This window comes from Melanotaenia boesemani, chromosome 17 (assembly GCF_017639745.1).
Source record: "Melanotaenia boesemani isolate fMelBoe1 chromosome 17, fMelBoe1.pri, whole genome shotgun sequence".
In the NCBI taxonomy this organism is placed as follows: Eukaryota; Metazoa; Chordata; class Actinopteri; order Atheriniformes; family Melanotaeniidae; genus Melanotaenia; species Melanotaenia boesemani.
The window spans coordinates 1,202,336-1,223,947 of record NC_055698.1 but is presented as its reverse complement, the minus strand read 5'-3'; the positions used below and the strand labels follow the sequence as shown (position 1 = coordinate 1,223,947).

Sequence of the window (21,612 nt, the reverse complement as noted above, 5' to 3'; positions counted from 1 at the left end):
CGTGAGAACATCAGCGAGCTTTCAGTCCCGGTTCGGCAGCTCAGTGAACTTCAAGACCAAACGGCGGCACTTTGATCACAAGCCGCGCGCGCCTGTCCTGTCTTAAGGACAGAAAGTGACACATTTCCGCCTTTACTATGAAGACGGCGTGCGGACCGGAAGTGGTGCGGTTCCCTCCCAGAGATGCGACGGGGAAGATGGGACGTGTTCTGCGTGGTTCTGGGCGGTAGGAGGGACTGTGAACGCCCCCCGTGTTAACGGTAAATCGGACATGACATCAGGCTGTGGGAGCTGCTGTGTTCCGCATTCTCTCCGCGCCCCTCCGCTCCACAGGAGAACCGACGGCTCGCGACTCCATCCAAGCCGAAGCGGCTCGGCCACAGCGCGCGGTTCTGATCCACGGCCTCCGGTCCACGCGACGGTCAGTGTTTTTTTCCCTCTGCGTGTTGCGTGTGAGATGGAGGAGGTAATTGTTACTGACTTCTGAGGTGTGTTTGTCTCCAACATGTCACAGCTGGTCGAGGAATGTGTGTGCGCGTGCAGGTGTGTTTGCGCGCGCAGGTGTCTCCAGAAACAGGGAAAGTGTTGAGCAGCTGATTTCCGGACAGAAAAAGCAGAATGGGTCCAGTTAAAGTGACGGATGAAGTTGTGTTCAGACGCGGCGTGAAGCAGGAAAACAGGCAGTAAAACAGCTGGATGGCTGGTTCTGTTCACGCTGCCGCTGGATCGTTCAGCAACTCTCACGCGGGTCAGGCTGGACGTTTGGGGGTTGAGTTCAAAGCAGTTTATTTAGCAACAGAACCATCAGGCCCGTTACTCCGCACCTCCACCTCCACCTCCACCTGGCTGTGGATGGGAACAGAGACGTTTGAAAATAATATTTATTATTATAATAATTATAATGATAATGTGATGAAGTGTGTGAGCTATTTTGTGTTTAATTTTAGGTGTTTTCAAATGCAAGTACAAATATATCTATAAATAATAAATACAAATAACCTTGACATCATACTTCTACCTCATTAAAATGAGTTTTATAAAATACTACATTTACTTAAATTGAAACAAATGTACTAAGTTTATTTATCTGAGTAAAATTACTCTTTTGCACAAACTGTTTTTTTCCTGAACAAAAACTCTATTTATGATAGAAATGTTTTTATTATTTACTTAGAAAATCTCGGGTTTAATAATTGAAAGAAAAAACCAGCAAAAACACGTAAACGTCATGGAAATGAATTCTATTTAATCAATTTGATTATTAATTAATAATAATAATAATTATTATTATTAATTAAGTATTGGCATCACTATCGGTATTGTTGATTTTGATCGTGTATTTACTTGGTACTAGATTGGTATTAAATCTTGAAGTACTCGTGTACCAGTACATGAGGGGCTTTGAATTCATGCTTTCTGCCTCCCAGTTTTACCGTATGTGATCCCAGAAATCTGAAACAGACTCAGTCTTCTATAAAAATAGTTTTCTTTAATATTCAAGAAAATTTGGTGTTAAATACAGTAAATATCTGTAAATGAATAAATATGAAATGAACTCAGATTTGATGAAAATCTCGTGGAATCAGGCTGTTGTGAATTGAATCTCAGTGATTAAGGAAATTGGAATTGATGCTCAGCTGTAGTTGATTTTCTCTTATAATACATCAGGACTTCAGAGTGTTTAACTTCACGCTCTCATGGCCCTGAATGTGAGAATAGGAGGAACATTCATGAGTTTTGACCTAGAGTTTGATAAGATGGTGGCTCTGGTGTTGCTGGCTTCTCTTCTTTGTGTCCGCTGATATTTCTGGACGGATTCAGACATTTTTGTGTTGCCTCTGCTGGTTCTGTTCGGTCCAGGACGGACAGAAGATGGACCACAGTGGCTTGTAGACCTGCATCATCTCTGTTGTCCCTGCAGAGTATTTCTGTTTTTAAAGAATGACATAATCTCCATGTTTGGTGGTTCACTGCAGGGTTTACATGAGCCAGACCTACGACCTAGTTTCAGACAGGATGGGAAGAAGAGGTGAAGGGACACCATGGAAAATGGGTTTTAATGATGTCACCAGACAGGTGATGAATAACTAGAAGTCCTGTTTGTTGTGATGCTGCTGCTGAGCAGAACTGCCTCATACAGCGAGTAGAAATACAGCCCATGTCCAACCAGTCAGGACTGTACTTAAAATGTAAATAAAACCAGAATTTAATTATTTCCAAATATCATCGATCCACTTTTATCCCAATGAAACATGAACAACACGTCAAATGCTGAAAGTGAGACATTTTATCATTTCATGGAAAATATGAGCTCGTTTTGATTCTGATGGCAGCAACACGTCTGTAAAAAGTTCGAGGGCGAGGTCTCCAGATGTTGTGTACTGGTGAAAGGTCTGGACTGCAGGCAGGCCAGTTCAGCAGCCGGACTCTTCTCCTGTGAAGCCATGCTGCTGTGATGGATGCAGGATGTACTGGATCCTCTCCTCTTTAGTCTGCAGGACACGCCGTCCATGCTTTCCACAAACTAGTTCACATCTTCATCCAGGTTTCCACTTTGCCTCAGAACATTTTAAATGAGCTTTGGTCCAGAGAAGACGGAAGAAGCTGGTTCTGGATCCTGTTCACATCTGGCTTCTTCTCTGCATGATGGAGCTGTAAAGGTCCCATATTATGCAAAATTCACTTTTTAATGGTTTTGGAACAGTCATACTGGTCCCCCCGCATGTGTAGGAGACCCGTAAGTGTGAAACTCTTTCAGGCGCTCTCTCTCCCCCCTGCTCCACCTCTAGGGAAGTAAGCGCTGAATTGAGCGAGTTTGAAAGCCTGTACGTTAAGACGTCATAAGGGACAATAACCACTCCCCACAGAGCGATGGACCCGCTTACCGGCTCTCAAAGCCCGCCCTCTAAAAATCACCTAGCGCCCAGTGTTTTTCCCTCTTCGGCAACCCTCGATAGCGGACATGGCTAAGCGACAGAAGCACTGTTCTGTTTGTGGCTGCATAAATGAACACGAAAACGTTTTTTTACTTCCATCCACTGAACCCACGAGGACTGAGTGGATTAATTTTATTTTTGGAGGAAATGTACCTGGAAAACTTCCAAAGGTTTTGCATGTCTGTGGCCAGCATTTCAAAGAGGACTGTTTCCACAACATGGGGGCATGGAAAGCAGGCTTCGCCAACCGTTTGAAGCTGAAGCCAGGTTCAATACCAACTGTCCGTGACACAGCTGGAGAGGTAAGAGCTGGCAGTTATTTTATCGTTTCGGCCTTATTAGTCTGATAGCTTGAAAATATATTAGCACTGTTGTAAATGTAGCCAAGTCACTGTTTCTACTGTTTGTATCCGGTGCCATTGTGCATCAGATTGATGAGCGTAGCTAGCTGTGTTCTCCGTGCGTCGCGGTTTGGGTCGGTAATGGGGGCTTCAGGAATGGGTTCCGGTGTTCCGGCGTTTGTTTATCCTTCACTACGCTGTAATCAGCGTCTAGTTACCGCTAAGGCCTAACCTGTCAATCACCTCATGACGGGCGATGCGATGGGCGGAGCCAACAGCTGAGCTGCTCCACCAGGGTTCCGCCCACCATAAACGGCACATTTCTGAAGCTGCTAAAAAGAGGGAGGTGAAGAGAAGCCGCTGCACTCAAACTGAGGGTCGATTTGTCCATACCATGGCGGAAATATTTCATTTAGATATTAATGAATGGTCTCAGATTGGGAATAAAGTGTATAATATGGGACCTTTAACCTGCATTTGTGGGTTTCAGGGTGAAGTGTGTTCACAGACAGTGGTTTCTGGAAGTCTTCCTGAGTCCATGCAGTGGTTTCCAGTAGAGAATCATGTCTGTTTTTAATGCAGAAGATCACCAGCATCCAGCCTTGTCCCATGCACACAGAGATTCCTCCTGATTCTCTGAATCTCTTGATTATGTTTGATGCACTGTAGATAGTGGACTCTTTAAAGTCTTCACACTTTTACATTGAGGCACATTTTTAAAAAGATTTATAAATTATTTCTGGAGCCAGTTTGTCTCAGATTGGTGAACCTCTGTCCATCTTTCCATCTGAGAGACTCTGCCTCTCTGACATGCTCCTTTTATACTCAGTCATGTTACTGACCTGTTGCCAGGTAACCTGATTAGTTGTAAAATGCTCCTCTGGCTGTTTTTTATTTGTATCGGGTACTTTTCCAGGCTTTTGGTTCTCCTGTTCCAAGTGTTTACAGACGTGTTGCTGCATCAGATTCAAAATGAGCTCATCTGTCCACGAAACCTTAAATGTCTCAGTTTCAATCACTGAAGACTGTCAGAAGATCAGCGATGAGGATCTTTCCAGAGCCGATAAAATCCTGAGAGACTGCCCCCACCCAGGCTGAACAGACTGAAGAACAGTTTTTTTCTGAGGCCATCAGCCTACTGAACTGTGCACTAGTTTATCTACATGTGTGATACTCATCCCCCGGAAGTGTGAATGTCACTGAATGCCACACTGACTGTATTTTATATTCTTATTTTTGTTTCTCTTAATATTAATACAGAAGACATTTTATTTTTAGTGTTGTTTTTGACATTAATGTCTCTGTGTACTCTCATACAGTAACAATAAAGGCATTTTATTTTAGTGACATGTGGGTTGATGAGATCTGGAAATAATTGCATCATTTTTTACTTACACAGTCACTTTTTTAGGATCAGGGTTGTACTGCAGTTGTGGTTTTACAGTTTCCATTTCTACACTGTTTTCACTACACTAAGCCAGTGAAACCAGTCCGACCAGTCTGTCTCCTGGAGCACTGCTGATTGCGTAGCAGCAGCTGAAGTTGTGAGAGTTTCGGCTATGACAGCACGCCACCACAAGCAATCAGTGTCATCACTTCCTTTTTCTCCAGAGGTTCATGACAATGATGGAGCTGAGGATAAGCTTCTGTCTGTTTCAGAAGGGGCAGAGCTGAGAGCGGTAACGTGATGGTCGACCAATATCTGCTTTAAACTCGGTATGAAGGAACTTAGCTGTGAACTGGGTCTTCATTCACTAACAACAGACAAGGTGTGTTTATTAAAGGAATTAGGATTTCCTGATGTGTTAGGAAGGTGATGAAGGGTAAACACGGGCTGATTGGTGGTGATCATAAACAACCTGATGATTTAGTTTGGAGTAATTGAATTTGATATCAGTGGGATTTTATTAAATATATTAGATTTGTACAGATTAACTGGAACAGTCGTGTAATCCTGGAAGTCGGCACACCCGACGGACTTCCTCTCTGCTCTGTAAACAGGTTTGTTTGCACTTGGCAGAATGACGTCCTCTTCCTGATTGGTCTGTTAGAGTCAGGCTCCTCAACAGAGACGACAGGACAGTTTATTTCAACAATCACCCACAAAAACATGGATGGAAAGGGTTCAAAAAGTCCAGTTAAAGACTGACAGAGATCCCATGAGTACCAGAAGCAGCAAAGAGTCTGCAGAGCTGTAAAACTGATCCTATAAGACGTCTAACTGCACAGAGGAAATAATGAGATGAATCTCCTGCAGGCAGATTTTCTTGAATAAAGAATTTACGACGTTTGCAGCTCAGACTGGGACCAGTTCCCAGAATTACATCAACTCTGTAGATGCCGGAGTTTTTAAAGTTTTAAAGGCATGCAAAAAAAAGTAAAACACATTTTTCAAACTGAAGACCAGGGAGATTTATGAAAACAAACTGAGTAAAATAATCAGTGTTCAAAAGAGGGACTATTTTAATAAAACTTTGGCTTTATTTAGTGCAGCAGCGAATTATTGATGAAGTAGCAGTTTGGGTTTAGAAATAACAGTACGAGTCATGGATGTGGTGGAAGAAATAGCAAAGGCCAGATAAAATGATGAACGTACACCGACGTACAGAAAGCCGGTTAAAGTCAGCTACTAAAGAAACTGGAGGATTATGGGATGCATGGGACAGTTCACGGCGGCTTTCTTAACAACAGCAATGTGTGCAGATAAAAGATGCCGAGTCGGACTTACCTGTGCCATACCTCAAGGAGCTGTGATTGGTCCAAAGTTGTTCATATTGTATATTAATCATGTATTTGATGTGACAAATTTCTTTAAGCTTGTGCTTTTTATGTACTGAGGTGTGTTTTTTTGTATCTCCACGCCCTAAGGGCCCAGCGTGGAGATGTCTTTTTTCCAGCCTCATCTTATTCCCCTCATGTCTTTTCCATCTCTCTATATCTAATATTAATACAGGTGCACCTATCAGGCTGCCTGATCCTGTTTGTGTTTGCATGTTGTTGCTGTCTAGTCTTGGACGGGTTGTAGTGGAAACATTTCGTTGTACTTGTGTCCTGCACTTGTATAATGACAAATAAAGAATCTTGAGTCTTGCTTTTTGCAGAAGATTCAAATATAATTTATTCAGGTAAAATACTGGAAAAACTTCAGAGCTGAAAGGGCGTTGGTTTGATGTCAAATTGTCTCTGAATGTCAAGAAAACTAAATTAATGTTTTTTTTTATCAAAAAATAATTAATGGTGAGACTGAAATAGATTGAAACTTCTTTGGGGTTGTGATTGATCATAAACTAATACAGAAACATGTTGATCATATCGAAGGTAAACTTTATGAATCTATAGAAAGTCTTTAGAAAATCAGTGAATTTCTAAGTTTTAAAGCTCTCTGTATCCTTTATTGTTCCATTTTTCAACCTTACCTGTGTAACCGTGTGGAGCTGTGGGATCCAGCTTAATAACAAAAACTAACACGGTAACCGTGGAAACGAGTCGATCATAAAGCTGATCGCTTTGTGCTTACGACTCTCAGGCTTTAGGACCCAACGCTGTGAGACCACGTTCACCCCAAACATTGTATTTAAACATGGAGCAACAACCTTGTTGTTTGGCTTTCATACGACCTCATGTGTCTCTGCTCCTTTGAGATCTCCAACATACTTCAGAATCTTTTCATTTCATTGGGGTTGAACTACCAACCTTCCAGCAAATCACCACAGCGTTGTAGTTCTGGGTGATGGTTCAATGCTCTCACCATGCTGTCTACAGTTTACTTTCATTGGCAGGGCAGTACGATGAGAACAAGGTGAGACTGGAGCGTGCTGGGATCTAAGAGCTACCACAGCAGCCAAATATTCAGTAAATAGGTGATGAATAGTTGGACCAGCCTGAGCTGTTAACTTCCACCATTTAATAAGCAGAGGGGGTTTGTGTTTGAAAGACAGCAAAAACATCAGCTGACAAGGCAAGTTAACCAGTTTCATTACGTTTGTTTTTAAAATTTGGAACAATTCACACACACTCACCAACACTGGACAATAGAAGATGGAGAAACGTTGCTGGTCTGATGAGTCTCCATTTCAGCTCCACATTCAGATGCTCGGCTCAGAATCTGCTGGAAACATCATGAAAACATGGATCCATCCTGCCTTGGATCAACGCTTCAGGCTGCTGCTGGTGTAATGGTGGGGGGAGATTTTCTTGGTCCACTTTGGGCCCCTTAGTACCAACGTGGCCTGGTTTAACCAGCACAGCCTACCTGAGTATTGTTGCTGACCATGTCCATCCCTTTATGACCACAGTGGAGCATCTTCTGATGCTACTTCCAGCAGGATAATGCACCATGTCACAAAGCTCAGATCATCTCCACCTGCTTTCTAGAACATGACGATGAGTTCACTGGACTCCAACGGCCTCCACAGCCACCAGATCTCAGTCCAGTAGAGCAGCTTTGGGATGTGGTGGAACGGGAGATTCTCATCATGGATGCAGCCGACAAACCTGCAGCAACTGTGTGATGCTGTCACGTTAATATGGAGAAAACCTGTTAACTGGTTTAAACTGGTAAAGTTTAGCTTTAGATCTGTAACCAGAAGGTTTCTTTGTCTCTGACACTGTCATTCGGTTCTTGTCCTCAAAATTATGATGGAGCATCTTTTATTTTCTCCACCTACATGATGGGCCTTCATAACCAGGTTCTGGTTCTGGTTCCTTTAAACAATTCTCCAGTAATATGTCATTCTTGTTCCTCACACTCAGGTCCAGAGCAGGTGTTTGTAGTTTTGGGAGGATCATGAACCCCTCAGAGCTTATTGCTGAATAGCAGTGGACAACCAGAAGACCAAGAGAACCAAGAACTGAGTCAACATGGCGGTCTTCAAGCCCGAAAATGTGGAAGACTTCTACGAGATCGAGGAAGTTCTGGGAAGGTACGCTTTTGTTTCAGTTCCATAGAGATATTTTTAGATTTTTTTACCAGGTTACTAAAAGTGAAACAGAGAGCTGATCACTTCAGTCAGATGATCCACAACCAGGATGTCAGCAGCCTCCTTAAAACGTTCCTCACGTTACAGGTTTCAGTTAATCTGAGCGACTTTGAACCCTCACTGAGCAGAGCGTCAGGGATGCTGCAGCAGGGATGCTGTGATGTGGATAAAATAAGAATGAAAAGATAATTCAATTAAGAATTAATGATGACGAAAGAAAAAGTTCTGATAACAACAGTATGATGATATAAAATAAGATAATATGATAAATGTGTGTGTGTGTGTGTGTGTGAATGTGTGTGTGTGCTCGTATTTCCTGCAGCTCTGTTTGTGTTTTCTGGAGCTTTTAATGGTTTTGCTGGATCCTGATGAGAAGTTTTGTACCTGTTTGGTCTGTTTGGCTCAGTAATCTGAGACAGTTTCACATTTAGTTTCTCTTTTAGACTTTATTCCAGTTATTGACTTTACTGAAGGTCTGATCCAGATCAGATCAGAAACCACACAAACTGAGTTTTTATGATATGAGGTGTTTTTTTTTATCTGTGAATTGAAAAGAAATGAGTAATTTACAATCCAGCAGAACAAAGTTCTGCTTCCTTAATCTGTGCTGACATGTGTCCTCCCCCCATGCAGCGGGCATTTCGGTCAGGTTCGACGGGTCCGTGAAAGGACGTCGGGGTCTTTGTGGGCTGGAAAGTTCCTGAAGATCCGGAAGAGTGCATGCAGTCGTCTGGGCCTGGACAGAAGCAGCGTGGAGCGAGAGGTGGAGATCCTCCAGGCTGTCCAGCATCCAAGCATTGTGACCCTCAAAGATGTTTTCGAGAGTCGATCGGAAGTGGTCCTCATCCTGGAGCTGTGAGTTTGATTCCTGCTCTGACTGCTGCAGCAGGTTGCAGAACCACATTCAGCTGCTCATCTCAGGTTGTTAAGGAGAGCAGCTTTAACACGGTCACTGCGGTGGTCTGCTCGGTGAGGATTGTTTACATAGCACGCCGGTCCACACACTGACCAATCAATGAGGACGCTGACGTCAGCCTGGAAAGAAAAAGTCACTGATTGGATGTCTGATGGTGGAGGTGGAGGGAAACTCCACCATGAACACAAGAGACTCTGACTTCAAGGTGTACATGTTAGGATCTTTTATTGTTGCCATGACAACAATGCAGCATCAGAACATTGTAGATTACTGCTGAAGGAGTTTGTGCAGGCTGTTGATAGAGATCTATTCCTGTGTCCACGTGCACGTTATCCTGCAGGGTGGGTAGATGTTAGCATTAACACACTCCTCTGTTTGATGTCTCAGCGTCCGTGGAGGGGAGCTTTTTGACTTCATCGCTGAGAAGGACAGCCTGCTGGAGAGCGAGGCCATCGAGTTCCTGCAGCAGATCCTGGAGGGACTGAAGTTCATGCACAGCATCAACATTGCCCACTTTGACCTGAAGGTAACGGTGAGCTGACTGCTTCAGATCTCAACAACATGACATCTCCTGTAACATCCTGCTGTGTGTTCAGCCAGAAAACATCATGCTGTCAGACAGAGGGTCTCCACACCCCAACATCAAACTCATCGACTTCGGCCTGGCCTACCGCTTCCACCAGGGGGAGGAGTACAGGAGCACCAGCGGCACGCCGCAGTACATCGGTGAGGATGTTTGTAAGATCCGAACACAAGCTGCAGGTATCATGACACCATCACTAACATGCAGCTGATCCAGTTATTTTCTGACTGTTTATGTAACTGAACAGCAGCTGATGGTAGAACAAGGACCTTATTTACTATGCAAACCTTCTGGGAAGATTGTATCATTCAGGAATGTTTCCTCCGCCTACAAACACTCTGACAATCTGAGTCCTGACATGTCTGAACAGAAACGCTGCTGGTGTTGTGATGAGGAGGTGAAGCCTCATAAATCTCTCAGGTTTTCTTTCTATGGGGCCAAAAAAGAGCCAAAGCTCAGAACAGTCGGTGGCCACAGCCATTTCTCTGCACAGTTTCAATCAGCACAAGTTCAGAAAAGGCCCTATCCTCCGGACTACCAGGACAAACATATTGTTCCATCATTTTTTTAACTTCCCCGACTGTTTGAAGGGTAATGAGAAAAATGAAGTTTTCATTTATTACGTGTCCACTACAGTCATAACATCATACACGTAAAACCGAACTTAAATCCCAAAGAAAATACCATGAAGTCAACATAGGAATGAGAGAAAACTCCACATCACTGTTTTGTAAATGCCAAAAAGTCAACTTCAGCCCTTTTTTCCATCAAGATTTCCCAGGAGGTTGACACATGTAAATGCATACTGGCGCCCTGGGCAGTCACCGGTGAATGAAACCATCTGCTCATCAGTGCACACGCTTCTGCTTCCGGCTCAAACGCTGCATCTTGAGCTGAGAACTCAATAGTTGAGTTTCCATCAACAGTTTGTCACAGGATTCTCTCTGCCTCTCCTTAACTGAAAAAAAAAACAAAATAGAGGAAATAACTACAAATGTCCACTACAGAGGACATTTCTCAAACTCTTAAATGTGGTAAAATGTTGTTATATTCATTTAGAAAATGGTTTAATGTGTTCTTAAGAGATTCATAAGGAAATATTACAGTAATATTTCAGGACTACATTTGCACCCGTTATGCACGTACTTTTCCTCCTCTCATAAAATGTGATTGTGGTAATGATGCCATTTTCCTTGAAGAAAACAGGAAGTTTCCAAAGCCCCGCCCCTATGAATGTGGTACCATTTAAAAGCCCTGAATGTGGTCTTTACAGAACAACATGAGTTGGTTTAATAGCGTGTAGGGGGATGGAGATATTCAGGTTTACAAATGTCCTCCACAGAGGACAAACTGAACAACTGGTAGTCAGGAGGAAACGTCTGTCTGCTCATGTTTTCAGTCATTTGTACTAATTAAAGATTACATGACTGTTATCCGTTAAAATGTGTTATACTCTTAGGTTTGGGTGGTTCAACATCATATCAGTGTTTTTTGACTAGATGACGATAAACTTCATGCAGGAGAACAGAACTTAGTTTTTCCTCTAAAGGAATAAGAAAAAGAGGGTAAAGACACCTCATTCAGCTGGGTGGCATTTCCTTAAATACATTATTATTTTAGCTCCAGAGGTTTTGATGGTGAACCTGCGCCAGCTGCATGGACCGGCTGCCGTCTCTGTTCCAGCTGCTCGAGCAGCTGAGTTTAGGACATAAATGTCCTTTTTGTTTTCTTTGTTTAGATGTTTTTATGTTTAATACACACCAGTCTGGCCTACAGTAGTTTTGTGATATTTTTCAGCAGAAATGGAGGCAGCTTCTTCATTTTTAGAGACACTTAGGGCAGTATTTCTTCATGTCTTGGTTGGTTTTGGTGTTTCCGTTGGTCTCTTACCCATAACTGACTTCCTGCCAGTTCAGGTGATATCACACAGACAGGAAGCTGCTGTGGTCAGAGACCGTTTGTCTCATCTTGTTTTTCTTGTGAACTCAAAACCCTGAGATTAGTAGGAAGTGAAGATCACACCTTCATTTGAGGTCAGCTTTGTTTTGAGTCTAAAACACATTCATGACTCTGACGTGCAGGTCGACTCTCAAAATGATGGATCAGATGGAGGAAGTGGGATTTAATTCTTTGCTGCTTTAATAAAAATCACAAAAAACTATGATTTTTGTGTCAGTGAAATGAAACCTAGCCCACTTCAGAGCCCTTTAACTCAGTCATAATTTCACTTAGAAACGTCCTTAAAGGTTTAAATGGGTCACAAAAGACACAAATGTTACTGTCTTCAATGGCATTTTGATATTTTTAACGGTTTTAACACGTTCACACTTCAGGTTTATGGAAATTTAGATCCTCCCTCCTCTAGTGTGACATCACGCTGAATCTGGCTCTCAAAATTATTTAGAAAATTTCTCAAACAAGCTTATTTCACACCTACAGTTTTCCTCTACATACACAAATTATATTTTAAAACGTAGGGATTTTTCCTGGCTTTCATCCAACGTAATCATCATTGCGATACTCCTTGTGGTTTTCTCTCAAATCGCCTCAGAGTGCAGTGCACTCTGCTGGCTCCATTTACTTCCACTTTATCTTTCTGATTTTTATCTAAGCTCTCAGGTCAGGGTGTGTTTTTTTTTACTTCTCATAAAAAACATCTTAAAGGCAGAATTGTGAAATATTACATCTGTGTGTTCAACAGACTTTTCTGCCACTAACTTTACTTTATTACTATAATTTTATTGCTTTAATTTGCAAAAAGTCAGTTGTTGAGCCGTAAACCAGCTGAGAGCTTGTGTCCATTTCTGAGTAGGAAGACTATGTCTCATTTCTGTCGTCATAGCAACACCAGTGAGTAGGTTCTGTTGTGTGCGTAACATTGGAATCACACATACACACACACACACACTCCCCCGCTTTCAGACGTTTTCTATCATGGCTTCATAATACGTGCACGTACATCTCAGCAGGCATCCATCAAAATTTCTTCAAAAATGTTCTAGTTTACCAAATGTTGTAGTTTTTTTATTCTAGTATTTAACCGAACAACAGAAGAAACACAGATTCAGTTCAAACATGTCAGAACTCAGATGTTCGTACTCCTGAATGTTTGTAGGAGGAGAAAACGTTAGTTAATGTCAGTCTTGGTAAAAATGCATCAGTATGACATGAACATATTTGTTGTGGTGGTTGTCTTGTGAAAACCTGGAAGTTAGCGTGACTAGGTTCATTTTGTCTGTTCCGGTGAAAGGTGGAAGAATTCTTGTGATCAGACAGCTTTTTTAAGGAGTTTTAATTTTACCATGACATGCTCCGACTAGATCTTCAGTCGTCTTCAGAAACGTCGTCCGACGTGTCTTTATCAGCTGATCCCGGAGGCGTGACCAGTCCAGCAGTCTGGCAGATTGTTGGCCGGCTGGCCACGCCTCCTGTCGCCTGATGGTCCATGTGTGGGACAGCACGGATGCCCCCTCATCGCGGCTGATGGTGTCCTTGGCTCGCCTCCTGATTTCTTTGACCTCCTTCATCCAGCGTTTGAATTTGTTGCCCTCCGATCGAATGATTTTTGCATTTGGCAGAGACCATCGGTCACGTCTCAGGGACACCATCAGCTGATAAAGACACGTCACGACACACGTCGGATGACGTTTCTGAAGAAGACTGACGTATCATGGTAAAACTACAACTCCTTAAAAAACTTTTTGTCTCATCAAAAGAAGCCCTGGAATGCTTTCATCCTATCACGTTCTCATCTTTACCTGATGCTTCTGTCTCGTTCAGCTCCTGAGGTGATCAGCTGTGAGCCCCTGAGCACAGCAGCAGACATGTGGTGAGTTTCTGCAGAGTGTGTTGGAACACTGATGCAGCAGATCAAGTTTAAAGGAAGAGGAAACAAATCCAGTTTAATCCAGTTCAGTTCAATAAAATCCCGTTTAGAGTAGAAGAATGATCAGATCCAGGCTGACAGAATCAAATGTAGCTGAGGAAAACATCACATCCTCACTTTGGTTCAGTCCTGAGCTGCACAGGGATCGAACATCTGATCAGTGAAACAGAAGTCACGGGAATCAGAATCAGAATACTTTATTAATCCCTTTGGAATTCCTCGGGGAAATTTGTGTTTCCAGTACAACCCGTCCGAGACTAGACAATAACAACATATAACACAAACAGGATCGGGCATACTGAGGCAGCAGCCGTTTCTACAGCGCTCCTTTGTCTTAGATGTAGGAGAAAGGTAACATTAGGGGAGTAAGATGTAGCTGGAGAGGATAAAAAAAAGGCATCTCCACACTGGGCCTAAGGGCCCATTATTGAGATACAAAAAACACTCCTCAGTACATAAAGAACATAACTCAGACAATCACAACATCAGAATATGTGGCAGGGGGATTAAAAACAGTAACAGCCTTCTGGTATAAAGTTCTGTAAAAGACAATGTCCTTTTTCTCTGTCCCTGCAGGAGTATCGGAGTCATCACCTACATCCTGTAAGTCCTCCCAAAGAGTTCATGGTTTCTATGGAAACGGGTACTGGGTGCAGCATCTTGTGGATGTAGCCTCATTTTGTCTGAAAAGTGAAGTCGGTACAGAAGCGTCTCAGAGTCAAGCTGGACTCAAAGATCTGCATGTTGACTCCGCGTGATGTCCTCTCAGTCTGCTGTTCTGTGTCTGCAGACTGAGCGGGTCGTCGCCATTCCAAGGTGAGACGGATGAGGAGACCCTGGCGAACATCATTGCCATGAAGTACGAGTTTGATGCACACTACTTCAGCATGACCAGTGCTATGGCCAAAGACTTCATCCAGAAACTCCTGGTGAAAAATCCAGAGTGAGTTTTTCTTCACAAAATCTCGCTGTTGCTTTTTCATTCACATCAGTTCAATTAAACTTTATACAGCAAAACAAGTCAACTTCATTCACTTTTAAAAACAGTCCAGTTTATAGTAGTCTGGTTATAAATAAAGAAATCCATTCTATGGTCCACATCAGTCCCATTTATTATGACTGTGTTCATATAAACCAGTTCATAAAAATAATGACCTGGAGAAGTAAAGCAATGGATCTTTGAGTCAGTCCTCCATCCTGAGCTGCACGAGGAGACGGTGGAGAGGAAAACCTCCATCAGAACCAGAACCAGGAAGGAAAACCTCCACCAGGGCCAGAACCAGGAAGGAAAACCTCCACCAGGACCAGAACCAGGAAGGAAAACCTCCACCAGGACCAGAACCAGGAAGGAAAACCTCCACCAGGACCAGAACCAGGAAGGAAAACGACCTCCACCAGGACCAGAACCAGGAAGGAAAACCTCCACCAGAACCAGAACCAGGAAGGAAAACCTCCACCAGGGCCAGAACCAGGAAGGAAAACCTCCACCAGGACCAGAACCAGGAAGGAAAACCTCCACCAGGACCAGAACCAGGAAGGAAAACCTCCATCAGAACCAGAACCAGGAAGGAAAACCTCCACCAGGGCCAGAACCAGGAAGGAAAACCTCCACCAGGACCAGAACCAGGAAGGAAAACCTCCACCAGGACCAGAACCAGGAAGGAAAACCTCCACCAGAACCAGGAAGGAAAACCTCCACCAGGACCAGAACCAGGAAGGAAAACCATCTTCCTGAACTAGTTGTGGGTGGAGAGGACAGGAAAGAGTCAACAATCAGCATTATTCTAAGCCAGGGTTACCTGCTGAGAAAAAAGAGAAGCACATATTAATGATAACTAGAATAATGTTTCTACATGGAGAGTAAAGAGCAGAGAGGAGCCCAGTGCATCATGGGATGTCCCCCAGGAGTCTCAGTCTCTGTCATCCGGTAATCTAGATTATAGATTACACACAGGTCCAGGAAGACGGAGCACGCTCTGACCTGCATCCACGGAGAGGCAGTGGAGCATGTGGACAGCAGGAAGTTCCTGGACATCCACATTTCCTCTGACTTTTCCTGGACTGTGAACACGTCACACCTGGTGAAGAAGCCCAACATCTTCTCTTCCATCTTCAGCTGCTGGTGAACTTCTACAGAGCCTCCATGAAGAGCATTCTGTGTCTCAGTGTGATGGTGTGGTACGGCAGCTGCACAGGACAAGAACTTAGCCCAGGTGGTGAGGACAGTTTAGGGGATTGTGGGCCGCCATCTACCAGATCTGGACTTCATCTACACCTCCTGAGTCCAGAAGAGGGCCAGACTCATTGCAGCCGACCCCACCCACCCTTAGTAAACCTTATGGAGATGTGTCATTGCAATGTTTAGATAGCTGTAGCCAGTGAATCCTCAATACCTCCAGCAGCTCTTCAATACAGCATGCACTTCCAGGCCGGCTCCTCACATCTGGCCCACATATGGCCCGCAGCACACTTGCATTGTGTGTTTAGTGTGACACAGAGATGATGATTTCTTCTCTATTCCTGTTTTCCAGAGAGAGGATGACAGCTGAGGACTGTCTGTGTCATCCCTGGATTAAGGTGACTGCAGATCTTCCTCCTTCTAGCACATTTACCGTTTTTCTCCTCCACTCCATCCTGCTGCCGGCTGCTACTCTGTGATGCTGACTGATACACACGTGTTCTCTTTCAGCCAATGACACGCAAACAGGCCGCCAACAGGAATCGCTCCTCCATCAACATGAAGAACTTTAAGAAGTTCAACGCCAGAAGGAAATGGAAGGTGTGTTTTTTCTGAAATGCATCAAATCACCACCGGCAGCCATCCTTAAAACAGACTCTGAGGACTATCAGTTAAACAAATTCACAACATATTTTCATTCTGCAAGTCTACATAATAATAATAATAAAAAACATCTCCAGACTTCCATCATATCAGTGTAAACTGTGCGTTCATGCCCTCCAGATGTCCTACAACATGGTGTCAATGTGTAACCGACTGGTGAATCTGAGGCTACTGTCTAAGGGTGGAAAAGATCCAGATCCACTACAGGTGAGAAATCCTTCATGTAAAACCCCAACTACAACTAAGTCATGAAAAACATGAATAAAAACATAATTCAATGACTTCCACATCTCATCAACCCACATTTTATTCCCAGTAGAACATAAACAACATGTCAGATGATGAAACTGAGACATTTTACCATTTTGTGGAAAATATGAGCTGATGGTGAATCTGATGCAGCAACACGTCTGGAAAAAGTAGTTCCAGGGTGGTGTTCAACATGGTGTAAAAAGTAGTTCCAGGGTGATGTTTAGCATGGTGTAAAAAGTAGTTCCAGGGTGGTGTTCAGCATGGTGTAAAAAGTAGTTCCAGGGTGATGTTCAGCATGGTGTAAAAAGTAGTTCTAGGGTGATGTTCAGCATGGTGTAAAAAGTAGTTCCAGGGTGGTGTTCAGCATGGTGTAAAAAGTAGTTCCAGGGTGATGTTCAGCATGGTGTAAAAAGTAGTTCTAGGGTGATGTTCAGCATGGTGTAAAAAGTAGTTCCAGGGTGATGTTTAGCATGGTGTAAAAAGTAGTTCCAGGGTGGTGTTCAGCATGGTGTAAAAAGTAGTTCCAGGGTGATGTTCAGCATGGTGTAAAAAGTAGTTCTAGGGTGATGTTCAGCATGGTGTAAAAAGTAGTTCCAGGGTGGTGTTCAGCATGGTGTAAAAAGTAGTTCCAGGGTGATGTTCAGCATGGTGTAAAAAGTAGTTCTAGGGTGATGTTCAGCATGGTGTAAAAAGTAGTTCCAGGGTGATGTTCGGCACGGTGTAAAAAGTAGTTCCAGGGTGATGTTCGTCACGGTGTAAAAAGTAGTTCCAGGGTGATGTTCGTCACTGTGTAAAAAGTAGTTCCAGGGTGATGTTCAGCATGCTGTAAAAAGTAGTTCCAGGGTGATGTTCAGCATGGTGTAAAAAGTAGTTCCAGGGTGGTGTTCAACATGGTGTAAAAAGTAGTTCCAGGGTGATGTTCGTCACGGTGTAAAAAGTAGTTCCAGGGTGATGTTCGTCACTGTGTAAAAAGTAGTTCCAGGGTGATGTTCAGCATGGTGTAAAAAGTAGTTCCAGGGTGATGTTCAGCATGGTGTAAAAAGTAGTTCCAGGGTGATGTTCAGCATGGTGTAAAAAGTAGTTCCAGGGTGATGTTCGGCACGGTGTAAAAAGTAGTTCCAGGGTGATGTTCGTCACGGTGTAAAAAGTAGTTCCAGGGTGATGTTCGTCACTGTGTAAAAAGTAGTTCCAGGGTGATGTTCAGCATGCTGTAAAAAGTAGTTCCAGGGTGATGTTCGGCACGGTGTAAAAAGTAGTTCCAGGGTGATGTTCAGCATGGTGTAAAAAGTAGTTCCAGGGTGATGTTCGGCACGGTGTAAAAAGTAGTTCTAGGGTGATGTTCGGCATGGTGTAAAAAGTAGTTCCAGGGTGATGTTCAGCATGGTGTAAAAAGTAGTTCCAGGGTGATGTTCAGCATGGTGTAAAAGGTAGTTCCAGGGTGATGTTCAGCACGGTGTAAAAAGTAGTTCCAGGGTGATGTTCAGCATGGTGTAAAAAGTAGTTCCAGGGTGATGTTCAGCATGGTGTAAAAAGTAGTTCCAGGGTGATGTTCAGCATGGTGTAAAAAGTAGTTCCAGGGTGATGTTCAGCATGGTGTAAAAAGTAGTTCCAGGGTGATGTTCAGCATGGTGTAAAAAGTAGTTCCAGGGTGGTGTTCAGCATGGTGTAGCATCTCTTCTTCTAACATGTCTGGAAACGTCTGGGAAGTGAGGAGACCAGTTGCTGGAGTTTTAGGACAGGAATGTTGTCCCATTCGGGTCTGATGCAGGATTCTAGCTGCTCTACAGTCCTGGACCTTGGTTGCTGGATTTCTGCTTCCATGATGCTCCAGATGTTGTGTACTGGTGAAAGGTCTGGACTGCAGGCAGGCCAGTTCAGCAGCCGGACTCTTCTCCTGTGAAGCCATGCTGCTGTGATGGATGCAGGATGTACTGGATCCTCTCCTCTTTAGTCTGCGGGACACGCCGTCCATGCTTTCCACAAACTAGTTCACATCTTCATCAAGGTTTCCACTTTGCCTCAGACCATTTTAAATGAGCTTTGGTCCAGAGAAGACGGAAGAAGCTGGTTCTGGATCCTGTTCACATCTGGCTTCTTCTCTGCATGATGGAGCTTTAACCTGCATTAGTGGGTTTCAGGGTGAAGTGTGTTCACAGACAGTGGTTTCTGGAAGTCTTCCTGAGTCCATGCAGTGGTTTCCAGTAGAGAATCATGTCTGCTTTTAATACAGTGCTGTCTGAGGACCTAAAGATCATTGTCCAGGTTGATCATTACCTTGTTCCATACACACAGAGATTCCTCCTGATTCTCTGAATCTCTTGGTGATATTATACACTGTAGATGGTTGGATCTTCAAAGTCTTCACAATTTTAGAGGAATTGAAATTGTTCCACAATTTTTAGATCAAGTTTGTCTCCGATTGGTGATCATCCGTCCACCTTTCCATCTGAGAGACTCTGCCTCTCTGAAATGCTCCTTTTATACCAGTCATGTTACTGACCTGCTGCAAATTAACCTGATAAGTTGACAAATGCTCTTCCAGTTGTTTTTGTCAGTTACTAATTACTTTTCCAGGCTGTTGTTGCTCCTGTTCCAACTTTTTACGGATATGTTGCTGCCATCAGATTCAAAATGAGCTCATATCAATATCATTATTGTTATTTATTGCATTCTATTTGTGCTTTTCTTGCACCTTGTTGCCTTTATTTTGCTTTGTACTTGTATATATTGTGTCTTGTGCTTGTCCTGCTTTACTGTTGGTGTTGTATTGCTGCTGGTACCCAAATTTCCCTGAGGACTCTCCAAAGGGATTTCTATTCTATTCTACTCTATATTTTCCATGAAATGGTAAAATGTCTCAGTTTCTACATGTTCTGGTTATACTGGTTCTAACTAAAATGGTGTTTTCTGCAGAGACAGTGTGAGAGTGACGTGGAGGATATGGACAGCAAGCCGGCCTCTCTACTGCGTCGTAGACCCAGCAACAGTTCATAGAGCTGACCAGGAGGGGGCAGCAGAGTCCAGAAGGTTCTGTGGCCTACTGAGGGGTCCTGTTGTAGTCCCACATCACCCCAGCATCTGTTCAGCAGGGCTACATACTAGCTCCTGTTGAACCTTTTATAATGTCGCCCGGGGTCTCATCAGGACCAGGTCCATGTTTAATCCTCCTGAGGACTGAGTCCAGACTTCAGGATGGACCAAGTTCAGAACCAGCAACGTTTAGACCATCAGCAGTCAGCTGTGTGTGTGTGTGTGTGTGTGTGTGTGTGGACATGGTGGCGTGCGAGTTGGGGGAAGAGTGTGATGACGCTCTCTGAGTTTTCCCTGAAGTTTCTGGACTAACTGTCTTCCAACAAACATGTTTTTTACTGGGACGTTTTGTCTTATGATGTTCTGAAACACAGTCAGAATGATGGAAAGTCCTCATCTCAAGCGGTTTTAAATGTTACTTATTGTTATTGGTGTGGTATACTGGTGTGCATGGATGTTCTCAGTGTTTAACCAAGCAGCATGTTGTTTCTCTGAGCTGAGCTCCGTTTCTTGTAGAACCTCTACGGATGAATAAAGTGAGACGGAAGCTCAGACAGTCCTCTCTGTTTGTTCAGGGAGAACTTGGAAGGAAGTGTTTCCTTTATGACGCTGAGGGGAAGCTGCAGGACAGGAAACTGGTTTTGTGTGGTTGTTACTGCTCTGAGACAACAGCCCACCTCCACCAACACATCAGCTAGAAGCTAGATCTATTAATGTACATTTGAGAAGATGCACCACCTGCCAGGACACCTCATCCATGATGTGTTTGAGACCTCAAGATGTCACCGTTTTACGTCTGTACAGCTACACCACCTCCGTCTCACTGAAACAGTCCAAAACATTTAGAAAATAATTCCACCCTCCATGACTCCTGACAGATGTGTGTTCTCTGGATTAAAACGACACCAAATAACCAGGTTTAAGTCCTCACAGTGGTTCCTAACCTGGGGTCCGGGACCCCCAAGGGGTTCCCCAAAGAACACAGGGGGTCCCTAAAGCTTTAAACATTTAGAGCCATTGTGATTAATGTCCACACATGTCTCTATTTTAAGAAAAAAAGTAAGGCTATATGATGTTCATTTAACTTTGGCTTTATGGAAGGACAGGACTCAGCCAGAATAGAATAGAATAGAATAGAATAGAATAGAATAGCTTTATTGTCATCGTACATGGCGGCATGACAAAAATGTAGGTAGCTGCCACTGACGGTACCCTTAAACACAATAAATAATAAAATCAAATGTACATATGAAAACAAAACTATATAATTTCAGTCATACACAAATTTAAAATATATGGACAGTGTTGGAGGTAGTGAGACGAATAAAACCAATACTGTCAATTTTCTGTATTACTATATAAGTAGATTTTTATGGTGAGAATCTCACTTTTGAAGCATTAAACCAGGCATGCTTTCAGCACGCTTTTCTGTGTATGCATCAAGGGGGTCTAACACACGGGGTCTTCAGGGGAATCATTAAACTTTCTTAAATTATGATCTCAGCTAACTTATGATCTGAGAAAAAATGGATCATCGTAGACCTGTGAGCTCCAGTGATGGTTAATAAGTAACTGGGGTTTGATGTTCTCCCTGTGAACATCTAGATGATGAGTCTTCATGTTCTAGTTCCTTCATGCTTGTTCCCATGTTTATTCTGTTGAGTTTTAACTGTGTAACTCTGGTGGATTATCTGTTAGTTTCCTTTATTCATGCCTCACTTTTAAATCTCAGAGACCTGTTTACTCAGTCTGTCTTCGCTACCGCCTTTTCAGTCTTGTTTTTATGGATCATAAAATCTATCAGACCTGAACGGAGTCTGGAGCCCAAAACATCCGTCAGGCTTCTA

At 43.3% G+C, this 21,612-nt stretch overlaps 1 protein-coding gene across 3 annotated transcripts; it reads left to right on the top strand.

The window, feature by feature from the left end:
- The first annotated feature begins 148 nt into the window (after positions 1-148).
- On the top strand, positions 149-20,317 carry si:dkey-240h12.4 (death-associated protein kinase 2). Of its 3 annotated transcripts, none has more exons than XM_042011390.1 (12): positions 149-421; positions 8,030-8,199; positions 8,890-9,111; positions 9,560-9,698; positions 9,769-9,898; positions 13,536-13,584; positions 14,218-14,244; positions 14,432-14,584; positions 16,173-16,218; positions 16,331-16,420; positions 16,604-16,690; positions 19,649-20,317. In XM_042011390.1, exons 2-12 carry the CDS (start codon positions 8,138-8,140, stop codon positions 19,727-19,729), a joined length of 1,086 nt encoding a protein of 361 aa, XP_041867324.1. In that variant the 5' UTR covers positions 149-421; positions 8,030-8,137; the 3' UTR covers positions 19,730-20,317. The 3 variants fall into 3 exon arrangements, with proteins under 3 accessions (XP_041867324.1, XP_041867326.1, XP_041867325.1); XM_042011392.1 differs by lacking the exon at positions 149-421 and adding an exon at positions 4,871-4,993; XM_042011391.1 differs by lacking the exon at positions 149-421 and adding an exon at positions 4,909-5,046.
- The last annotated feature ends 1,295 nt before the right edge of the window (positions 20,318-21,612 follow it).